Here is a 12569-nt window from a genome sequence, read left to right as displayed (position 1 = left end):
AATAATAATAATAATAATAATAGTTTCGTTTATGTATATGCGATTAGTTTTCCTTCCTTTACTTCTTCTTCTTCTGTTCTTCTCGTTTTCTTGTTATTGTAATCAATACAGTATAGTTTGTGTGTGTGTGATGTTTTTATTTGTTTTATTCTTTTGTTTGTTTGTTCTAGGTACAGAATTCTTTGCTGGCTGCTCACTAAGGTGCTGTTAGTCGTACTCTAATTGTAAGCTTAAATTTAAACGCAATCGCACTCTGTGTTTGTTTTTGTGTATCTTGTTCTTGTTCTTTTTGTTGTTGTTCATCTTCTTGTTTTTCTTTTTGTTAATAATAATAATTAATTGCAACGCTACTTTTCTACAATGCTACATTACGTTTTTGTGTGCTCTAAATACAAGTTAAAATGATTTATTTACTACGCAGTAACTCCATCAACTATCTCTTCTAGGTATTGCTGTGTCTGTGTGTGTGTGTGTGTTTTTGTGTGTCTGTGTTTCTTGGTTCAAAATAGGTATTGCTTATATGTGTTTTGTTGTTTTTGTAAATCTATCGCAACAATATGCACCTATGCAAAAACATAAGATGAGTTTACTTTAATTCTCAATTCTTCTTCATATTGGGTTCCATTTTGTTTTTTTTTTTGGGTTTTCGTTTAAATCGTTATTTTTTTTCGTTGTATAAAGTACATCAATTGGTCTCGTCAAAAGCAGCACAAAAGTTGCGATAACAATATGCCAAAAAACAACTCTACCGTTATATGTACTATGTATGTGTATATATCGATAACTAATAATCGTTTAATCAATTCATTATGCAGCTAAATCCAAAAAAGTTGCTACGGTTTATTTCATTCACGTTTTTGCACGTTTTGTTTGCATTTGCATTTGCGCATTTATGTTCATGATTTTTTTTTTGTTGCTGGTAAACTAAAAGCTAAATTTGTATTCTCATATATTTATAGATATATGTATGTATATATATGTATAATGTATATATATAGAAGTATATATTTATTATGCTATACTTGTGGTGTGTGTATATAGTGCCATAAATATTTTGGTTTCGCTTACTTATCGCAATAGTTTAACGATTTCCAAATATTTACCCATAGATACATGCGCTATAATACTTTTTTGGTTACCTTAGAAGTAATTCGCTATTGCTATTGCTCTCATTTGCTCAATTGCTTTTTGTTTACTATTTTCGTTGCTGTTATTATTGCTTTTTGCTTTTACTGTTGCTTTTCATCTTCGTTGTTGTTGTTCTTCGATTTTCGATTTTCGTTTTTCGATTTAAGTATGTTTATAAGTACTCGTATCATAATACAATATACAATAGATGTAAATAAGTTTTTTGTTTTTCATAATAATATTCAAAGTGTTAAGTCTTTTATTTTTGTTGTTGTTACTGTACTTCATCATCTTGTTGTTGTCTTTATAGATTTTTTGGTTTACTTTATTAGTTCAATTTAATGTTAGTTTTTTTTTCGTTTTCGTTTTTGTTTTGTTTATATTTGTGTTAACGTGCTAAGTCTTTCATTTGGTTTAATCATTGCTGTTTGCTTATTATTTATACATCATTTTCATTATTTTCATTTCATTTCCACTACGCGTTTTGCTTGTTGTGTAAATACTGCGGTGTCAGAGTTTAGTTTCGGGTTTAATTTTCAACCCAAATTCACAAAATAATATGCAGTTTATTATTTGATGGAGTTTCCTTAAAACGTTCTCAAACATATGCTGTGCATATTTTTGTGTGAAATTGTTTCAAAAATGACACGCGAAACTCAGCTCAGCTAAAGAAAAAGAAGGAATAAATCATAAAAACAATTGCAATAATAATTTTAATTATAATACGCTATATACAGACCCAATGCAAATTAAACTGTTAAGAATTTAATATTGCCACTTTTTGGTCTCTGGACAAAGGGTTTTGGATACGCTTAGGCGGGGGGAAATGTGCCATGGTCGGGGGGATGAGCCACGCGCTGACGCAGTTGGCGTCTCACTTTATTTTTTCATCTTCTTTTCTTTTCTTTTTTTCTGTATATTCTTTATTACATTTCCCTTTGTTTGGGTGTTCCTAACGAGCGCTCGTTAAAATGCATTGACACAAAAAGGACAACATTGTCAGAGCGTAATGCGTAGTGTAGCGAGGGGAAGAGGAGGGCGAGGTAAGGGATAGCAACAGATAATGGAAACAATGGATCATGAACCTAATGCTACCAAATACTGAATTCAACAATTGTAAGTAGTATTTAAAGTTGCGCTGGTTCCAATGATATACAACTATGTCGTTAATATGCTATGCTAAAAAATTTCATCAACTTTAACAATTTTTTATTCCGCTTTTCACTTCTCTCAATTCTAACAATAATGCCATGATCCTTATAATGCTTGGACGAACCTATAACATGTGTGTGTGTGTGTGGTTGTGTGTGTGTGCGTGGCTGTGACGAAACCTAGCGAAAAATTAAATGAAAACCATAAAACGGGCACTTTTTGAAAACAAAAATGTAACCGCCGATTTCTTGATGGAGTAAAGCTTTTCCAAATATATTAATATGTATATATATATATATAGATTGTATGTATATGTATATAGTTCTATAGTATTGAAGTACTATATGCTTATATGCAATTTATTTACTACGTGTCTTTAGGTTATTTAAAAATGTTTAAAATATTTCCTTTTCTTTTCTTTTGTTTTCTCTCAAATTTATATTTGTTATAGGATTACAACTACGTTTTATTGCTTCTCGATACACGTTATGCTATTTATAGTTTCTGGAGCTCATTTCAATAATATTTGCCTTATATATTTTGCAATCATTTTCAACTTTTGTTGGATTTTCTGTTGAGCAAAATGAAGAAATTATGGATACTTGTAAGCTTTTTTAATTGTGTGGGAATATCACAATATACGAATTGCTTTTGGGTTCCTCTGTTCTATTGACCTGCTTTCATTATTAAAAATAACAACGTATTTTCAACGTTAATCATAAATCAAAAGTGTAAAGTAAATGAGTCCAGTTTTGCCTTATAAAATCCAAGGAATATATATAAAGCAAATAAAAATCACATACCAAATTGCACTTCAAATACAATTTCACAGAGATAAAACATACTTTTAGAAGATTAAAATCCGTATGCTTTTGCTATGAAATGATTTGCGGAAGTGTAAATCAGAACAGCGCTTAATCAAAAAAAAAAAAGTTGAAAAATAAAAAAACAATTGGTTTTGTTTTGTATAGTGTAAGTATTATGTATATGTATTGTATATTTATAACTTTATAATTGTTTCATGTAATTGTTTTCGGTTTTGTTTAAATACAAGTGTGCTGTCATTACTAATTTTAAATAGTTTCAACCTTAGATTACTTATATTCTAAATAAATTGATTAACCTTTATGTTATTGCTTTCATTCACATAATTAATTATGCATTTGGTTTCATTTTTTTTTTCGTTTTGCTTTTTGCATTGTTTACATTGTTATACAAAATTGAATATTATTGCCGGGCTTTAATTAATAATTTTTGTTTTTTCGTATTTTCTTTTGTAAATTTTAAATGAACTCTCATCGACAAATACAAAAACAAACAAATTGAAGTATATATATATATATGTATATGTGTATTTTCACTGGGAAAATAATACAAATGATAATAGTAATAATAAGTTGGTAACTATGACTATAAGTAGCTTGTTTTTTTGTTTAAAGTTATAATTGAATATTTGTTCGCATTGTTTGCTTTGTTATTTTGCTGTTCATTTGAGTATTGCTTTGGTACTTTAGCCGATTTCGATGACGATATTTCGATATCGATTCGATTATTCCATAAAAGTTTTGCATTCGCCATTCGCTTTAGGGTTGTCACCCGCACCGAATACGAAATGCAAAACTTTCACTTCTCTCTCGCATCTTCTTCATTATTTAAACAGTATAAAAATAATTTTGTCGTAATTATACTTACTAGTTTAACTTAAGAGTATATTGTATACTATCTCTAATTGTAATATATATATAGCATATATATATTGTAAATATTACGCAACTACATACGTATTCTAAATGTTGTATATATATAATGTATGTATGTATATATAGATTCCTCTTCGCTCGCTTAGACATACCAACAACTTTCCACTGGGTTTCTTTTGTTTTTTGATCTAAACATTGCTACTTTATAGGCTAAGTTCTCTATGACTATGGCCACAAAAGTTCGTTGCACTTTTTTCTTCATATATATTTTGAGATCGGTCGCTGAAGCTGATTTTCAGTGTAAGTGATAAGTACGAGTATTTTTTGTGTGTGTGTGTGTTTTTTTTTTCTTTGTGGATTAAATACTAAGTATTTACAGGGTATTTTTTTTGTTTGTGCAGCGTACTCGTAAGTATTATGTGTGTGTGTGTGTGTGAGGGGGTGTAATTGCGAATAATGAATGATGAACATATGAGCTACATAATATAAGTTAAGGATTAAGTAATATCGTACTAGGGTCGTTACGATTGTAAGTACTTGAAAAGTGCAAAAGTAGTTTGTTTCCTTCATTTTTTATCTTTCATCTTTCTGTTCTATTACGCATGGACGAAGTGTACTGTTAAATGCTTGAGACTAGATCACACTCGATAAATGTTGTATGTTTTGTGTTTTGTCGATTCGATTTTGGGGGGCACGATTAATGCGATCGAATACGGATTTGAATATGAATCAAATCATTTTGTTTTTTTGGTCTTTGTCGCTATAATTGATGTAATCGTAAATGGGCCACAAAAGAATGCAATGCTCTAAAACTATTCGTACTGGTAAAAGTTTAACTGGGTCTGGGGTCTCTACATAAATAAACTTCCTACTCTTCTTGATATTAAATAATAATATTGCTGTTAGACAGCGACTAGATTCTTTGCCTTCTATGCATAATAATAAATAATTTAGCTTTCATTTTTTATTGTTAATGTTTTTGGTAATTGCCTGGAATGCTAATTGACTATATTATAAGTTGGGACATGATGTTAATGCAAATGAAATGCCCAAATATATGTTATGTTTTCTGATTCCCCTCCTTTCCAATGTCTCTCTAGCCTTCAAATTGAACTCAGAACAAAACTAACTGTTGAAAACTCTACCAAAAATGTTGATTTCAATTTAAAATTGTGCCAATAATGTTTTCGATGTTTTCTAAAATGTTATTGCTTTTCGAATTTATCTCAATATTTTCTTTTTTTTTTTTGTGTGGGAATTATTTATAAATTTTTGGGGGATTTTAATATTTGATTTTTTTTGTTAAGTGCTTTGTGTTTTTCTTAATGTGTTGCTAGTGCCGTTTTTTGTTCAGCTATGTGTGTGTGACTTAGTTTAAGAATGTTGTGAAAAAATTGCAGCTAAATTCGCTGCTCTGTGGCGCTACTATATACTGCTTATAGATAGGCTGCCCTTAAGACCTAATTCGTTGTTTGAGAAACATTGCATTTGCTTTTGTATTCGTTGCATTAATTTTAATCACTTCGTCTACGTCTTCGTCAACGTTGTTTTTTCTTGGATTAAAGAGAATGGTTTAATTTTCGTTTTTTGTGTTTTTTTCATTTTTCGTTTGTTTTTGTTTTTTCTTCTCAATTAATATACCATTTGATTAGCTTAGGAGTAGAGTTAGTTGTTAGAGGAGAGGAGAGCTAAAGATTAAAAGTGTGTGTTTGTTTTCGTTTTTGTTTTTGTTTTTCTTGTTAGATAGGCTACAGGTTATAGTACATCATTATATAGTATGTAATGCATATCGTAAGATAGATAGATTAGATAGCGCTATTGCTAGCGATAGAATTGCTCAAGTTCAGGTTTTGGGTTTGCATTCGGTTTACACCAACTTGCAAAAGGCTTTCTCTGTGGTGTCAAAGTGTATGTGTGTGTGTGTGTGTGGTGTGTTTGGTGTGTGTATTACTTATGGAATGCTTATGTTGGGTTCTAGGAATGTTCAACTCGCTTATATGACTAAAAGAAGAACGAGATTAGGTTTACTAAGTGTATTTTTTGCTTTCATTTTACTTTCGTCACTCTTCATTTCGTTTTCTTGTATTGTATTTTTTTTTTAGTTTTTTTTTCTTTGTTTAATGGTATTTGCTGCCTAATGTGTCTAATGCGAATTTCTACAGTCTCTGTGTTACTCTACTACACTTGCTTTTGGACGTATTGTGATGTCAAGTATGTAATCGTATTTCGTATATATAAAAACTGTTAGCGGTTTTGATGTCGCTATCGATAACGCGGCTATCGATCGGTAACGATAACTTTTGTAACATTTGTAACGGTAAATTAACTAGGGATTTTCTTTTTTGCTTTTTTCATTTTGCTTTTGCTTTGTTTTGTTTTTTCTTTGGCATTGCCAGACAATTATGCATTGCACACTTACTCAACTTTGTTCTTTTTACATGGCATAGGTGACACCTCCGCCGCCTGCGCCTCCAGCTGCCGATGACTCCACCTTGACGCGTTCGAGGAACTCGTGCGGTGGTGAGGATGCCATGCTGGCACCGCTTTCGCTGTTGCTGTCGGTGTGACCGTGCAGCGACATGGCCATCATCAGCTCCTCCTCGTCCTTGAGACAGGCCGATTCCAGATGCTTGTTTAGGTACGACTTGAGCGCGAACGTCTTGTGGCATCGCTTGCATTCAAAGTTCTTGTCCACCGAATGCGTCTGCATATGCGCCCGAAGATTCGAGCGATCCGCAAACGCCTTACCGCAGTGCGCACAGCCGTAAGGCTTCTCGCCGGTGTGCGAACGCAGATGTCCCTGCAGCAGCCAGGGTCGCGAGAAGAGTTTGCCACAGACACCGCAGCTATGGGATAACTTGTGCGTCAGCACATGCATTGCCAGTGCGGGCATCGAGACGTAGGCCTTGCCACAGGTGTGACACTTTTTGGCCGACTGCGAGTCGAGGGAACGATGCGTTTGCTTGTGGCGCGACAGATTGCTCGAGGTTGCGTATTGTTTGCCGCATTCGGAGCACGTGTATTTGGTCTTCTGTTGATCCTGGACGACAACGGCAGCTGGGTCGGCGACATGCTTGCGCTTCGAGCGACCGTCGCTCACAAAGAAGGCCTCGTATGTGTAGGCAACCGTTTTGGCTGGCTGCCCATTGCCATCGGCATCCACATCGCATTCCTGTGCCAGACTCAGACCCAGGCCCAGGCCGAGGCCAGGACGCAACTGATTCGTGTTGGTTGTGTTGCTGTTCTCGTTCTGCACGTTGCCGCCGTTGCTGCTGCTGTTGCTAATGTTGCTGTGATTGCTGTTGCTGCTGCTGTTGCTGGCGGGGCTGCTGGGTGGCAGGTGGCTGCTGCTTGCGCTGGAGGAGGCATTGCTCAAGGGGCGTTGTTCATTTACCGCGCTCGCTGCAGCAGCCAGTTCGGCAATCGATGACGTGCTACGCACATGCGCATGCGCCTCCAAAAGCGGCGCGGTGTGGGCGTGGGCGTGTGTGTGCGAGTGTGAATGCGAATGCGAGTGCGAGTGAATGTGTCCATGTGTGTGTTGCATGTGTCCCAGCGCGTGTTGCTCCGTCTGCTGTTGCTGCTGCTGTTGTTGATGTTGCTGTTGCTGCAGGGGCAATTGATGTTGATGCTGTTGCTGCTGCTGCTGCTGTAGTTGATGTGGCTGCGTGGGCGGGTGAAATGCTGTCGATGCGCTGAGATCTAGTATAGCGTGTGCCGCATGCAAATCCTCCTCGGCTGGCACACGTCGCCGATAACCATGAGCTGGCTTATCGTCCAGCGAATACGGCCTGTAGATGTCCTTCTTCTTTGGCGGCAGCGACAACGTTGCACCCGTACTGCTAAAGCATTTGCGCTCACTCGATGTCTGTCCGGATTCCATTTTGATGTGCACACTGGGACTGAAGCGATCGCTGTGGCTGTGGCCAGCGCCACTCGGCGAACACGACGGCGACGATGTGGTGGACGAAGGCGGTGTCTGATAAGCGGCCAAATGCTGTTCGCCCGCTCCACTGGTTGCGGCTGCTGCCACCAACGCTGTGGCTGCTGCACGTATAACGGTTATTTCGCTCTCCATTCTGGGCAGGTACGCGGTGTAGTGCAGCGGCGACAGTTCACGTGTGTAGCCTGCGAATGGGTGCACAAAAGGTAAGGGTAATTGGCATTAGAATCAATTGAACTTGTTGCCACTTCGATGGTTATTTGCTGAAGCAGAGAAGCTACTAAAAATAACTACTATTAATGTCAATAAAAGGAGCTCAGCGCTCCTGTAGCAGTTAATAAATATTGCGTTCAATATCCTTTTACTGCCTGAAAGTATGCAGCAAAAAAATGCACAGCTGCGCAAGTATTTTCAAGCAAGCGCTTGTAAGTATGCAACAGAAAATTAAGGAAAAGTACAAAGGAACTGTTTACTTTAAGGATAGTTACAAAAGTTTACGGAAATGGTCAGACTGAAGCCACCACACTATTGATTCAACTATTCGCTCATTCATTCGTTTATTCATTCATTAACTAGCAGTTAGTACTCACCGTTGTAGACATTGTTGCTGGCCACTCGTGTCGCTGCCTCGGGCGAATGCGGTGGCGGACTGGGCGCTGTGGTGCCCGCCGTTGGTGAGCTGGGACCCCAACACTTGCCCGTTGTTGTTGTTGTTGCTGCCGTTGTTGTTGTCGCTGTTGCTGTCGCTGACGCTGTTGCTGTTGTGCTGTCGTTTGTTGCTTCTGCTGTGGCAGCAGCTACGACGGCTGCTCCTTGTTGTGTTGTGCGTTGTTTTTCCGATTTGGTCAATAGCTTGTCACCAACAACATCGATCTCCTCATCATCATCGAGTGTCGAGCGACGCGATTTGAGATTTGGCAAAGGTGACATTTCCTCATCCCTGGAAGTCGTCGACGTCGTCGCTGCCGTCGTCGTTGTGGTTGCGGTTGTGTTGTTGGGGTGCTGCGCATTATCCTCGGCACGATCCAGCCAAGGATACGCCTTCCATTTCTTGGCAATCAGGCAACGCGGCATTATGAGGGGGGTGTAAGGAAGGGACGTAACTGGAGCGTGTGGTTGTGTTGTTGTTGGTTGTTGGTTTACTTTGGTTAAGTCGTTGATTGCAGTTGATGGTTGATGTTGAGCAGTTGAGCGGTTTAGCGGTTGTCAGTGGTCAATAGGCAAGTTAAGTGTTAAGTGCTGAAGCGAGTGGTTTCTTTCGAACGAGCAAAGACCGTCTTAGGGGGTATCGTTTGGTGGCAAAGCGGAAAGGAAATGTTGCAGTTCTTATCTCGCAATATTTGTCGCATGTGAAAATATATATAGATTTGGCTCGCCGAAATATAGTATAGAGTTTAGAGTTTACTTGTAGAGTTTTTATTGCTTGGCATACTACGCATTGTTGCGCCTCACGTTCCTTTTCACGTTCTTATTATCATTTGATCATAATTCAAAATTCTATTTCAAATTGCATTTTATTGTTTTATATGATGATAAATTGGTTGTTGCGGTTTTCTTGGTTTTATTGGTTGTTGCTTTTCGGTTATTTTGGTTATTTTGGTTGTTGTTGTTGGTTTGTTTTTGGTTTTTGGTTAGGATACTTCAAATTTCACAGCCACTTTACACATTTCTGCGCTTTATACTCATACTCAGCTCCAACGACCGACGACCGCTGCTTCAGTCTAGGAGTTCTAGTTGTTCTCGAGTCGCACTGGGGGCCAACTTTAGTTTGTGTGTGTGTGTTTTTTGGTCAACTTTGGTCCGTACTTTTGGTGTTCGGGTCTCAGTTTGAGTTTGGGTTTTCTTTTTTTTTTTTTATTTTATTCTATTTTTTTCTTGTGTTTTGGGCAGGGGGGTCTCTCTTTTTGTTTTTGGACTCTGGACAGGGACACGTTTTGCTGCGTTTGCGTTGGCTGCGTGTGGTTTATCGATTTTTACATTTGCGTTTACGTTTACGTTTTGTTTTTACACAACGGGGCTTAAAACATAACGGTTCGCTCAACTGGGAGGGGGGTTCATTTGGTAATTGTATTGCTCCATATATCCTTTTGGCTCTTCTCACGCTCCTCTCAGCAAGCGTTAGTTTTTGTTTTTATTGTTGTATTTTTATTTTGTGAAATTATTTGTTATTATTGTTGTTTTTAATTTTGTAGAAATTTAATTTTTATTTGTGAAAACAATTTCAAACAAAATATTATTATTGTTGTTTTTGTTGTTGATGTGTCGAGTTAAATAAGTTTTGGTTTTGTTTTTATAAAATAGAAAGTATAGACTTGAGAGTTGTAAAAGTTAAGTTAGTTGACGCGAGTTTGTTGAAAAGTTGAGTTAAGTTTGAATTATTGTTGTTGTTGTTGGTAGTGAAAAAATTGATTTAGGAGAAAATATAATATTATATAAGATAGAGAAGAAATGCGAACGAACCGAACGTAAGCAACTCTTGAATGCTTATGAGAATACAACTGAACGAAACGTCGCTTATAAGGGTGGCCGAACGAAATGGAAAGGAAGAGCGAGCCACGAATCGCAACGAAACGGAACCGAACGGAACGAACCGGAATGAACTGAGAGAGAAACGAAACAATTGGCACGGAACATGGTCTCAAAACACAGCCCCTAAACAACCCCCAAAATAGAACAGCGTAGCTGTTGCGTGTCTTCGGGCCAGCTGCATACGACAGAAAGGGGAAATTGTATGCATTTTAAATAAAACACATTGCATTTATGGAAATTGAATAACTAATACGGCTAATTATATGCTTATTTTCAATATTAGTTAATTACCAAATTCAGTTGTGTTAAATTTTGCCACTGTTTGGGGCTAAATTGTATGGTGTGGAGCAGCCCCAAAAACGCCAGCAATCAGGAAGTGTTCCATTGCCAGTCGTTCCAGAATTCGCAATGCCTTTTTCCTCCAATTGTTGCGTCCCTCTCTCCTCCTGGCTCTCGTACCTGAATTGGCTCATGGCTCCTTTTTGTTATTGAACAATTTTGGGGTGGATTTTTGCAACAGCGTCGCCGTCGCTGTTGTTGTTGGTGTTGCTGCTGTTGTTGCTGCTGTTGCTGTTGCCGTTGCCGTCGCCGACTCCGTCGAATGTGGCAGTTGTGCCGAGTTAATTGCTCTTGCTGTTGCATTGCATTTGTTGCTGAACTTTGATTTTGAACAAATTGCCAAAAATGACGGGCCAAAGAGAGGGGGGAAAGACTAGCTGGGTGCGGGGGTGCGACTGCGGGGAGGCAAACAGAGAGCAACAGTCGTTGTGGCATTGTTGATTGCTACTAGCTGGTCATGCTGTGTACAAGTCGATGCTTTAGGCGGTGGCGGTGACGATGGCGGTGGCGGTGGCAAGGAGTAAGAGAAATTCAGCTAGCAATAGATTAAAGCCTTTTGCTGGGGCGTAGGTTTTCATATATCAAAGGTCAGGACATGCTGGCAATTTACGATTACAACACATACACATCTTTCTCTCATTCTCTCTCTCGTTCGCAGTTAGGAAATTCAATTAAGAATTGAAACCGTACTGTATAAGCCATAATTCGGGGAAATCAAATATAGGTTGTGCGGAGTAACTTTAACACTCGGAGATTGATTAGGAAATATTATATTCTGATTGCAGACAGAAATTTATGCAGCTAAAATATGAATGGGAAATTATATGCGAAGCTGCAACTTTATGGTAAAACTGGCAAATCATACTGAAGGAATATTTGATAAATATCATGATGAATAAATATATCATGCAATACTTTGAGAACTACGGTAATTATATTCAAAACTAAAGCTATGCATGGAGTAGGAATATTTGACAAATTCATACGCTGAGGGGATTTGGGAAATGTTGTGTTTCCTATGGAATCGTCTTAAATAGATTTATATTATGATACTATGATATTTTAACATTTCATAGGGAAATCTGTGTTAATGGAAAGCTAGTGAACTGATTGGTGTATTTATTTATATAAGCTTAACAAATTTATTTAAAATTATGTAATTTTATAAATTATAAAGATTTCCAGGAAACCAAACAGGGATTGAAAATGAAATGAAACAAAAGAAAATATTTGTTTTGGGTAACTCTTAAACAATAAGTTTCATACTCTGAAGTATTGCAAAATTATATATCATGATGAATAAATATATCATGCAATACTATGAGAACTATGGTAACTATATTCGAAACGAAAGCTGTAACAGAAATATTTGACTAATTCATACGCTGAGATGATTTGGGAAATGTTGAGTTTCCTATGGAATCGTCTTAAATAGATTTATATTATGATACTATGATATTTTAATATTTCATAGGGAAATCTGTATATAGTAAATAGGAAGCTAGTGAACTGATAGGTGTATTTACTTATATAAGCTTGACAAATTTATTTAAAATTATGAAATATTATAAATTACTATAAAAATATTTCAAGGAAACCAAACAGGGATTAAAAAAGAAATGAATACGAAAGAAAATATTTGTTTTGGGTAACTCTTAAACAATAAGTTTCATACTCTGAAATGTTGCTAAATTATATTTCAGCTTCTCAAATGGTACTCTTAAATATATATTAAGACTAGTTGCTCAGCCGTTATTACGCAAATTGGACTTCCGAAT

At 36.9% G+C, this 12569-nt stretch overlaps 1 protein-coding gene across 1 annotated transcript; it reads right to left on the bottom strand.

Annotated features, from left to right (window-relative positions):
- Positions 1–274: 274 nt before the first annotated feature.
- LOC133841219 (protein glass) lies at positions 275–10416 on the bottom strand. Its single transcript, XM_062273573.1, has 2 exons — positions 8514–10416; positions 275–8108 (listed from the first exon to the last, which is right to left on the bottom strand). The coding sequence occupies exons 1-2, from the start codon at positions 8995–8997 to the stop codon at positions 6415–6417; spliced, it is 2178 nt and encodes a 725-aa protein (XP_062129557.1). The 5' UTR covers positions 8998–10416; the 3' UTR covers positions 275–6414.
- Positions 10417–12569: the final 2153 nt, after the last annotated feature.

This window comes from Drosophila sulfurigaster, chromosome 3 (assembly GCF_023558435.1).
Source record: "Drosophila sulfurigaster albostrigata strain 15112-1811.04 chromosome 3, ASM2355843v2, whole genome shotgun sequence".
NCBI lineage: Eukaryota > Metazoa > Arthropoda > Insecta > Diptera > Drosophilidae > Drosophila > Drosophila sulfurigaster.
Note: the sequence above shows the minus strand (reverse complement) of the source record. Positions and strands in the feature narration are given on the sequence as shown.

Bases quoted from the DNA above. Each gene is read 5' to 3' on its own strand.
- LOC133841219 (XM_062273573.1), bottom strand. From the start codon at position 8,997: ATGCCGCGTTGCCTGATTGCCAAGAAATGGAAGGCGTATCCTTGGCTG. The intron at 8,109-8,513 runs GTGAGTACTAAC...ACCCATTCGCAG, and splicing joins CAGCAACAATGTCTACAACG to GCTACACACGTGAACTGTCG.